The sequence below is a fragment of the Nothoprocta perdicaria genome, unplaced genomic scaffold (assembly GCF_003342845.1).
Source record: "Nothoprocta perdicaria isolate Ctin4 unplaced genomic scaffold, notPer1 scaffold_252, whole genome shotgun sequence".
Classification (NCBI taxonomy): Eukaryota; Metazoa; Chordata; class Aves; order Tinamiformes; family Tinamidae; genus Nothoprocta; species Nothoprocta perdicaria.
In genome coordinates this window covers 97,694-108,005 of record NW_020455480.1, presented here as the reverse complement: position 1 = coordinate 108,005, position 10,312 = coordinate 97,694, and the positions used below count along the sequence as shown (strand labels likewise).

The 10,312-nt window shown below is 66.4% G+C and overlaps 1 protein-coding gene across 1 annotated transcript; it reads left to right on the top strand.

Moving 5' to 3' along the window:
* Nucleotides 1-7,033: 7,033 nt before the first annotated feature.
* On the top strand, nucleotides 7,034-10,163 carry IL10RA (interleukin 10 receptor subunit alpha). Its single transcript, XM_026040290.1, has 7 exons — nucleotides 7,034-7,097; nucleotides 7,839-7,959; nucleotides 8,050-8,228; nucleotides 8,321-8,487; nucleotides 8,731-8,881; nucleotides 8,969-9,093; nucleotides 9,246-10,163. The coding sequence occupies exons 1-7, from the start codon at nucleotides 7,034-7,036 to the stop codon at nucleotides 10,161-10,163; spliced, it is 1,725 nt and encodes a 574-aa protein (XP_025896075.1).
* The last annotated feature ends 149 nt before the right edge of the window (nucleotides 10,164-10,312 follow it).

Below are 10,312 nucleotides of genomic sequence, written 5' to 3'. Positions count from 1 at the left end.
TTCGCAGTGGCGGCAGGTGCCAGCCCCACGTGGCTGCACCGCCACGGGCACCCCGGTGTGCCGGGAGTGCCGGCACTCTCCCCGCAGGCAGCTGAGCGCTGCGCCGCTGGGATAAGCCCTGAGGCTCGCGCACGGCCCTGCGCGGTGGTTCCCTGGTTGTTCTAACGAAGCTACTGCGCTGCTGCGAGTCAAGTTCACGCAGAAAGTATTGCGCGAGCATGCACTGAAACAGCCGGGGGTAGCCTCAGCACCCGTTGCTAGAAAGCACATGCGAGCAGCAGGAAAGCCAGGGCTGCCGCAGCTCCCGCATTGCTGCCTGGCACAGAGGGAAGCCCTGCCCAGGGAAGACGTTTCTCCTACACCTACACGAGGGTTTTGTACATCCCCACACTGTGCAGTTCCCATAGGCACTTGTGACCTCTCTGCAGAGGCCATCGTTGCCAGGCTTGCCCTGTAGCTAGCTAATCTCTGCCTTATCCCGCCAGCACACCGGCACTGCTGCTGAGGCTGAGCTTCTCTGCCCCACGCCTGGCTGGATCCTGCAGCGCAGCCGCAGCAGGCTCTCGTCGCAGCTGCATGCTCACGCACCTCCATCCCCAGGCTGCAAGCATTTCACATTAGCGCGCCCACGTGCCAAGGGTTAAATCACTCTTATTGCCCTCTTCGCAGGAAATGCATGCTCTTTGTCTCAGTCAGGTGAACTATTAGCTGCCTATTTCCTTAAGAGTCTAAAGTTCATTTTTTTTTTAAAGGTCTCTCTCTTTAAAGTTTAAGTTTTAAAGCTAACAGGACCTTTAACTCTCCAGCAACCAGTGTAACTGGTTCCTGCTGCTGCACACACTGGAGTGGAACCCACCACCTAGCCCTTACCACGCTGCTCTTTCTGTAGAGGGGCTGTCGACTGCACTGAACTTGCGGCCACGAGACATTTCCTCACCCTTGCTGGCTTTTGAATAAAAGTCAAGTGCGGAGCAGCGCCTCTCTTGGGAGCGCGCCTGCGGTCTGAGACGCTTTCTGCCGCCCTCTCTGCGAGCGCTACACAGCCGCAGGGAGCGAGGTACGGGCGCGGGTACGAAAGGCCCCGGCGCGAGCGGGGAGCCCCAGGGAAGCAGAGGCCTCTGGCACAGCCGGGACTCGGCCGGCCGCTCCCGCAGCACGGTGGCACGGCTCGGGCGCCTGCAGCCCGGCTCCGCTCGCATCCGCAGCCGTGCCTGCGCGCTGAGCACACCCCCAGGCCCCCAGAGGCTTTTGCAGCGCAGCCCCCGCCCCAGCGAGCTGCAGCGGCTCCAGGCGCAGCTGGGAAACACACCTGGGTGCAGAGGAGCCTGGCACCCAGCCTCGCAGCACCCCTGCAGCGGGCCTCCTCGCCGGGGGTGATGCCCCACAGCCGTACCCGCACTGGGCTGCTCCCCACAGAAGGAGGGTGCAGGGCCAGGCTAGGGCTGCGTGCAGGAAAGGAGGCAGGGGTAGCAAAGGAGACAGCGCTCGGCCGCAGTTTCGGAGTGGGAGGGAGAGCGGAAGGCAGACAACACCTGCCGGTGTCGCAAGCAGAGCCGGGCTCAAGCGGCGTCTCGGAGCAGGAGCCTCRGCACTCAGCTGAGCAAGAGCCACCGGAAAAGTGGGAGCATCAAGACACAGCGCAGGCAGCCGGTGTTTAAATCAGCTGCAGGGAGCTGCCCACAGAGATGATCTTCCTCTTTCCCAAGGGAGCTCCCTGCCCTGTGCTTGGGGCCTGGCCCTGTCGCCTGCCTGGGGAGCTCATTTCCACAGCAGGCTAACACAGCCGCTACGGAGCAGCTCTGTGCTCCTGGGCATGYGACACTCCCCGCCGGCACAGGCTGCACTCGCGCAGCGGCAGCGCAGCCCTGCCGCGAGCTGCACCGCGCCGCAGGCTGCCGAGCACGGCACAGCCCCGGCGGCGAGGCCACCGTGAGTCCCCTGTGCACGCACTGCCCTGCAGCAGGGCTGCGGAAGCCTGCGCAGCTGCGGGAAGCCTCTGTGCCAGCGCCRCAGAGTGGCAGGAGAGTCCGGAGCGCGCAGGGCCATCGTGCCAGGGCGCCTGCTGGGCCCCGTGCACTGCCCCAGCCCGCTCCAGCCCGGACCAGGTTGCCCGATGGCAGCACCAGGCTCCCTGCTGGCAACTATCACAAAATGTTCCCGGGGATGAGTAATCGCTGCTCACCCCATTCCTCACATGGGTAAACTGAGGCACGGGAAGAGGTGACTCTCCGGCAGTTACCGAAACGAGGGAGGTACCTAGGACGGGCTCTAATGGCCCATTTAATTCCAGCAGCCAAGCCGGAGCGGCCCAAGGGGGTGCCCAACATTGGGAAATTTTCTCGGTACRGAGCGCACCACGTCCCAGGCAGGCTGCTGCGGGCACCAGGTGCCACATCTGGTCTGTGGTATCGCCCTGGGCCGCGGGTGCCCTGTGAAACGGTGCTGCCGGAGGCCCCGAGGTGCTCCCAGCCGCAGCAGGCCCGGGTGGCAGCTCCTTCCTGAGGGATGGAGCGCGGTCCAGCCCGTCCGGGCACATGGGACCCAAGAGGATCCTGCTGCCCGCTTTCTGCCCTCGCTCCCCGCTCGCTCTGAGGCCCCAGGAGGGCAAAGACAGGCCCACGTTGTCCCCAGCATCGTCCGTGCCCTGACAGCCGGATAACCACAGGGCTGCCGTCCCGGCAGAGCCGGCAGCGCTCGGCAGGTAATTACGGCAACCTCGCCCAGGCAGCTGAGCCCGGTGCCCGGCCGGGGATGTTTTCCCCATGACGGGACGCTCGCTGTGCCCCAGCGGGGCCCCAGCAGCCTGTCCCTCCGCTGCGGGGAGCGGGCTAAGCGGCCGCGGGAGCGTGGTGCGGGGCGGCCCGTGTGGCGTCGGGAGGTGCCCACCTGCCACCATGGCACGCAGGATGCCCTAAGACGGCACCAAGGCACGGAGCTCGGGGAGAGCCGGGGCTGCTGCTCCATCCCTGCGTACCCCGAGCAGCACCAGCTCCCGCCAGCGGCACCTTGGGCCCAGAGCCTCCCACGGGCATGGGGCTCGCGCCAGCTAACCCGAGAGCGCTCTGGGGAGATGCTGGCCGTSGTCCCCCTGCCACCACGGGCATGGGCGGCAGGGCCAGTGCCCGAGGGCAGCTTGCCCTGGTCCTTATCCCGGCAGGCAGCAACAGCAACACCCAGAGAGCAAGGAGGGAAAGSAGGTCCCCCATGAAACCGCAAAGACAGGCAGCGGTCAAGGGCCACCCAACAACCGGAGTCGTTCCCCAGGCAGGGGAGCTGCGCCTGGCCTTACCGGAGAGGCTTTCCCTTCCATCTGCCGCGCCGGGGCCGGGCGCTGGGTCACAGCTCCATCGCGGCGCGGAGCGTGGAGCGGGGCGCAGGCAGCGCTGCGGGCCGGGCCAGCGTCTGCTTGGCGAGCGTGCTGCTACGTCAGTGCCCGTGCAGGGCGCAGAGCAAAACCGGTGCGACCTGTTCCCCCACTCTACCRCCGCTCTTTCCCAACTGCTCCCAGCACAGCCCGCAAAACAGGTGCCCCGGCCCCAGCACTGCCGGCCGCGGCTACGGGCCGCGCGGCGCCGGCCTCCGGGGCACCCGGGCTGAGGCTGCGGGACTGCTGGCACCGAGAGCTCGTGCCACGCTCCCCGCTGCCCTCGCACCCCGCTGCGTCCAGTGCCTCCATGTGTCACCGTGCGCTAAGCTGCCTCCTGGTCAGCATCCCCGCTCTGGAGCAGAGCCCTGCAAGGCGGGGRCCCCGGGTGCCAAACCCGGCAAAACCCCGCTGTGCTCCCCAGAGAAGCAGGAAGCCACAAGCACCTTTCTTCAGGGGAAGTGCAAACCTTTTATCCCACCTGAAATGCGGCTGCCTATTTGTTGTCCCTAGAGGCTCCTCAGCTTGCACACAGCTGAGTGCCRTGCTGCAGAAGTGACGGTTTTCTGCTTCTGCTCAGGTGACAGGCCACTCCGGCSACAGGGCATTGCACGAACCCTTCCCCAGCAGCCTCCCACAAGCCCATCCGGACACTCTTGTTTCCAGACTGGTTCCCAGCACCATTTACAGTGCCAGTCCCTGGTCTGTCGGGTTCCCCGTCCAAGCACACACCTGAGAAGGGCAGGAGGACAGCGAGGCTGCCCAGGGTTGCAGGAAACCTGCTCAAAGCCCCGCTGGTGTTTCAGGGCACAAAAGCCCTGTGTGGATGCTGCCTGTCCTGATGCCCATCATGCTGACTACCCCTGTTTAGCTTTACCAAGCCTGCTGTCAAATTCAAGCAGCTCTTCCCCCCGCCTGCCTCTTCCTCTGCATCCGCAGGTAGCAGCAACTCTGCTGCCCCACGGAGCCCAGCTCTTCCAGCGAGTCCCAGGGAAACAGGCTCTTCCCCTTCGTGCACCCTTCCTGGCTCCTCTCGGCATCTCCGCCCGTTTCAGCTCCTCTTTCCCACCCCAAAGCAGTGCCCGCTATCACTCGAGGAGGTCCTGAGGCAGCGCAGTGTCTCTCGCAGCTCCCCGTGYCTCCAAGCAGCGCTCGTGGCCTGTACCCAGCCCTGGCACACTGGTGGTTTGTGGCCATTCCCCGAGCTGCCACAGGCCCTGGGCCCTTCTCCTCCAGGGCACAATCCGGCTGGCAGGGCACGTGCTTCCCGCAGGCTGCTGCTTTGGAGTCCTTTGCTTTCAGCGCTGTTTTTGAGACAGCCCTTGGTCTGCGAGAAAACGGGACAGGAATGYGCTATCGACCGAGGCTGCCTCAGAAGCAGCTTCACGGGCAGCTACGTTTCCTGGGCTCTTGCAGCACACCTGTGCCTCGTTGCGCTCTGTCCTACAGGGTACAAGGCTGGAGGGAGATGCTGTGGGCTGACACATCCTCTGCACGAAGGCACTCTCAGATACAGCTGCAGGCAGCAACTCCAGGAATGATTTCTTGCTATTGTTTCTGAAAAGCCACCTACCGAAACCAAGAGAACTGTTTGTCTGGGCTTGACGTGAGCTACCTGGCCTTAAAGGTCAACAGCGCTTGGCACTTCCCTGGTGAAATCCTTGCACCTTCTCTCTGCTGGGAAGCCCCTGTGCCGGGACAGAGGGGTTAATACTGTGCAGCTGGCGAGGGGAGCTCGGGGCGGCCGCGCGGGGCTGGGTGCGCGCCGCTGGCGCTGAGGTTGCGCCCGTGCCGCGGCTGCCGGGGCGGCGGGGCTGCGGCACCCTCGGCGCCGGCCGCACGCAGCGCCGCGTCCAGGATGTGGGCAGAGCTCGGGAGCGGCAGGTGAGCGGCACAAGCTGCACGCTTGTTTTGCTCTCGAGGCCTCTCCTCAGACCCGTGTGCGCCGCAGGTTCTGCCGGGGCTGCTCCCTGTCCCCTGAGCCTGCTCGCAGCGTGCAAGGGCAGGACGGGGCCGTGGCCGGCGGCTCCCGCACGCCGTCTTGCTGCTGTGGTTCTGCAGAAAGATGCGGGGTGCCTTTCTGACTCMGGTGATTTCCAGATTATTAAGAAGGTGGCTATTCCTACCCAGGGATTAGTCAGTGAATTTGAAGATGAAAGGTGGTAGCATTCTCTAGCACTGGTTTGACCCCTGATCTCAAAACCTCTCCTCCTCACACTGAAAGCAGGGCTGGCCCAGGCTGCGGCTGGCTCCCGTCCCTCCTGCCTGCGTGTGCACCAGGCCAGGACTGCCCGCGAGGCCGGCCGCAAAGCTGGCAGCTCAGGATGCCAAGCAGCACTTCCCAGGGGCTGCGGAAGCCTCAGGAAGGCGAGCAGGGCAGCAATGTGGGAGCCCCACCACCCTGGGCAGCTGGGCCCCCAACACTGTGCTCCAGCTATGCCCCCCCAGCTTGGCCTTTTTGCCCTAAGCGCGAGTCCTTTCTCCTGAGCCTGTGCACCCGTGGGGCTCTCCATGCTCACCCCACCAGGGTCTCGCTTCCTCATTCTGGGCCCTGCTGCTCTCACGTCGCGTTTGCATACCCGAAACACAAGCCATGCCTTGTGCGGGACAGGCACGCTCCCCTCGGAGCCCTCTGTAGCTGGTGTCGGTGCAGAGYGGCTCAGGATCAGGAGGCGGCAATGGAGCAGCAGGACATCAGCTGCCTCGCAAGCGAGGGCAGTCAACCCACGGCAGCGATGGCGCTGAGGGCCCTGCTGTCCACGCTGTCCTTCCCACTGGTCCCCCTCTCTGTGTGGCACACTCCTGACTCCCGTGGGAGCCTGCTGCACATGGAGCTGTGCGGAGGGAGCAGCCAGTGCAGCGACGATGCCCCTCGCCCCGAGCAAGTTGGCTGCTGCTCTGGCCACAGTGGCTCTTGCAAGAAGGGTCACTCAGAGGCAGGTGCCGCTTGGCCTCGGGGACGGAGCCAGGCTGCACTTCAGGCTTCGGCAGCGGCTCCCTGAGGAGCCCCCTGCAAAGCAGGGACTGGCTCCTAGCTCTGCAAGGCTGTCCAGAGTGTTCTCAGTTCCTCTGCTGCTTTCTGTCTCCATCCTTTCCAGTGGCTCCCCAGCGGGAAATCCCTGTCCTCTGCACAAGGCAGAAATCCCCCTTGGTGGCMGGAGAGCCCCAGCGCTCTGCGTAGGCCCCAGGAAAGCCGTGGCAGCTGGGGGAGCCCAGGCGCGCTGCTCGTGGCAGCTTGCACGACCCACCAAGCCAGCTGGCCCYGGCTGCTGCTGCTGCTGCTGCGCTCGGTGCAAGCCCCTAGCAGCCCACTGCGGGCCACCATCTATCCCCGCGCCAGGGGCCYGGGGGAAGAGCAGACACATGATTTACTTCTATTTTCCCTTTTCGGCTTGGATAGCGTTTTGCTGAGAAAAACCCCAAGGTCCTGGTTTCGGACTGACGACAGGAAATGCCCAGCCGGGGCCAAGAGATTAGCGGTGGCTGAGTGGGAGGACAGTGAAGGAAAGTGGAAGTCGCTGCCGGGCCCCGTTTCGCCCGCTGCACGGACGCCTCTCGACACGTCACCGAGCCAGCCTCCGGGGGAAAAACAAGGGCTGGGGCGTGTGGCGCGGCAGAGCTCGGCGCCCGCTGCCGCGGCCAGGCGCGCACGGAGGATGCTGAGGTGGCATGGCCGGCGGCGCGGCAGCCCCGGCCCTGGCCCTCGCGCTGCTCCTCGCCCTGCACGCTGCCGGTGAGTAGCCGGYGCTGCGCGCGGGGCCCTGCGGGTGCCGGGGACAGAAGTGGGTGCGCAGCGGGGATCCCGCCGCCCGGCTTGGGGACGCTGGTGGAGTTGGTTCCGGGCTCCCAGCGGTGGCCACTCTTCCTCGTCGCTGTCCCCAGCCTTGCCTGGCCCTGTTCCAGGCAGCGGGCTGCTGGAGCGCGCCGTGCTCCGCGGGTGAGGGTGCTCAGGAGCGAGGGGGGGCGTTTAGCGGCTGAGGCAGTGGCTGAGGAAGCGAGCGCCGCGCGGAGACGGCTGCTGCCTGGCGGTGCTTTGCTGCCAGGTGACCCCGCCGAAATCGAGGCAGGAGGTAGGAAGGTGTTGGCTTCCTGCACCCAGCAGCGAAGCAAACAGGAAGGCAGGAGCCCGCTGGGGAGTCCGGCACCTCCGCTAGCCTGGGGGGTGCGGCAGGCTGAGGGCGCACCGYTCCCGCCTGGTGCGGTGCCTGGCTACTCATCCCGCACCTAGCCAGGCAAGGCACGGGCGACTTGGAGAGTGCATCCAGAGAAGCACAAAATGCGCTGGCTGTGCTCTCGCCGGAGGAGGGAATAGAGAGAGGGATGCAGCGGGATGGCAGCCCCTGGCAAGCAGGCGTTGGTGGCCACACACACGGGATGCTGGCTGGGCGGCAGGGCCTGTCCTGGGGGTGCGTGCTGCGGTGCCCRCCCTGGTGCCCACCGGTGGCCGTGCTGAGACGCGTCCTCGCTCCCGCAGGAGAGCCGCTGCCGGGGCCAGCGCACGTGCGCTTTGCTGCCGAGACCGCGCATCACCTGCTGCGCTGGGAGCCGGGGCCCGGCTCGCCCCGTGACGTGCGCTACGACGTGGAGCACGGCGTGTGAGTAGCCTCGCGCCTTCCGAGCGTCTCCCACGCACCCACGGCCACGGCGCAGCCGGCCCCGTTCTCACGCCGCCGCCTCTCCCGCAGGTACGGCCCGGGGTTCTCCTGGACGGCTGTCCCCAGCTGCACCCGGATCCCGGGGCGCTCATGCGACCTCACCTTCTACACGCTGGACCCGGAGCTGCGCTACTACGCCCAGGTGCGGGCCGTGTCTGGAAACCGCACGTCGCCATGGGAGAGGACCGGCCCYTTCTCCCCCAAGGAAGGTAGGCGGGGGGGGCCACGACGGGTGCGCGCGGCTCCGCCGGGCGCTGCCAAAGCAGACACCTAACGTGCCCTGCAACGCGGCTGTGCGCAGCCAGGCTGCGCATCGCGGGGCAGAGCCTCTCCGTGACAGGCAACACCATTGGCGTGAAGCTGCAGCTGCTGCTGCAAGCCGGCAACAGCACCRTCAGGTACGAGGACGTCCAGAGGCACGCACGGCACTACAAGGTGTACATCAGGCACGCGCGGGACAACCGGACGGTGAGAGACACGTTCCTCAACCCCGTGGGTCCCTGAACTTCTGCACGCCCAAGATAGGGCAGTGCTCTTTTCCGCATGGTTTAGCAGCATACCTGCCGCCTCTTTCTGCAGTTTGGGGTCTGGCTGTTTATAACAGCACTGTTAGGTGCTCTGGGCATGGGGGACAAGGGGGGACACCCCTAGCCTGGCGTGCACACAGTCCAGAGGGCACCAGGGCAGCAACTTGTCCTCTGTTCCTTGCAGTATGAAGTGCTGGAGACCCAGCCGGAGTTCAACATCAGCAGCCTGTTCTGGGACACGGAGTACTGCGTGAGCGTGGAGCCCGTCGTGGCGAGCCGGCCACTCTGCGCAGTGCGCACCGCTGAGCAGTGCGTCACCACCGGCCGCCGGGACGGTGAGCGGGGCGCGGGGCGCCGTGCGGGGAGCCGGCCCCACGAGCGCCTTGCACAGCTCACCTCACCCGGGCGCACGTGTCTTGCAGAGAGCACTGAGCTCCTCCTGAACATCCTCAGCATCATCTTCATCATCACGCTGCTCCTGCTCTTCCTGGGGATGCTGCTGGTCTGCAYGTACATAAAGAAGCCCATGAGGCCGCCATCTGTGCTGGTAAGGAGCCAGAGGAGCTGGCCCTTTCGGTTATCAGTGTTATCAGCGCTGCGGGGCCAGGTGCTGGTTTGGCACAGGCATGGCCAGTGGGAAGGTGGATATGGAGCAAGGATGCCAGCATCTCACCCCCTGGTTTCCTCTGTCCTTGCCAGAAGTCCTTCCTGAAGCAGGGCTCGCTCTGGGTGGAGCAGGAGTACTCCTCATCGGCGCGGYCGGAGCCGGACCTTGTCCAGCAGCTCTTCCTCTGCCAGAAGGCACCGCAGCAGCCCAGCACCTCCATCACGGCGCTCCAGCGGCTGCCAGAGCAGGGTTGTGCGCTGGTGGCACTGCCGGAGCACCGGACTCGCCTGCTGGGGCCGAGCACCGCGAGCAGCGGGGACCGCAGCAGCAGCAGCACTGACAGCGGCATTTGCCTGCACAACTCCTCCCTGGAGCTGGGCCCGGCCGGCCGGGGCCCCGGGGCGCAGCCGTCCACCGGCGAGGACAGCGGCATCAGCCTGGAGAGAGCCTCTCCCCGCCTGGAGCGCCACCAGACCGCGAAGGAGACGCGTGCGCAGCCGGCGGAGCACAGCCCTGCCGCGGCCGCCACGGGCGAGGACCGTCCCCAGGAGGTGCCGTTCCGGGGCTACCTGCAGCAGTGCCAGGGCACTGTAGAGCCTAGGTGGGACAGAGGCAAGGGGCTATCCCCATGGGGACACACGGAGCCCGTGCACGGCACGGACGTCGTGCTGGACATGGCGTGTGCCGAGCTGCCCGTGGCCAAGGGCTACGTGAAGCAGACCCCTCCTACGCCTTCCCGCGGTCGCATGCAGGACCTGCCGGCCCCCGGCCCCCCGCAGCAGCCCCCGGCCTGGGGCTRCCCCAGCCAGCCGGGGCCCCCAGCGCCACATGTGGACGATTGCAGGGGCCCCGTGGGCAGCCCCGAGCTGCTGAAGGCGCCTTTGGAGCTGGGCCTCTCCGGCGGTGCCCCGCTGGGGCCGGCGCCCCTCGTCTCCAGCCTCAGCCCCAACATGTGGCTGTCGCTGCAGCTGAACCCGCTGCAGGCGCTCAGCAAGGACAGCCGCCTCTAGGCACCCGCCGTCCCCGGGCGTCCCCAACTACCTCTGCCGGCAGCTGCCCGGGCGCTGCCGCCGCCCCGATAAGCTATGGCCCTCCCCAAAAGTGAGCGCACCCACGGGGGCTTCGGMTCGCCTGCCCGGGATGCGCTTCCCCATCCTAC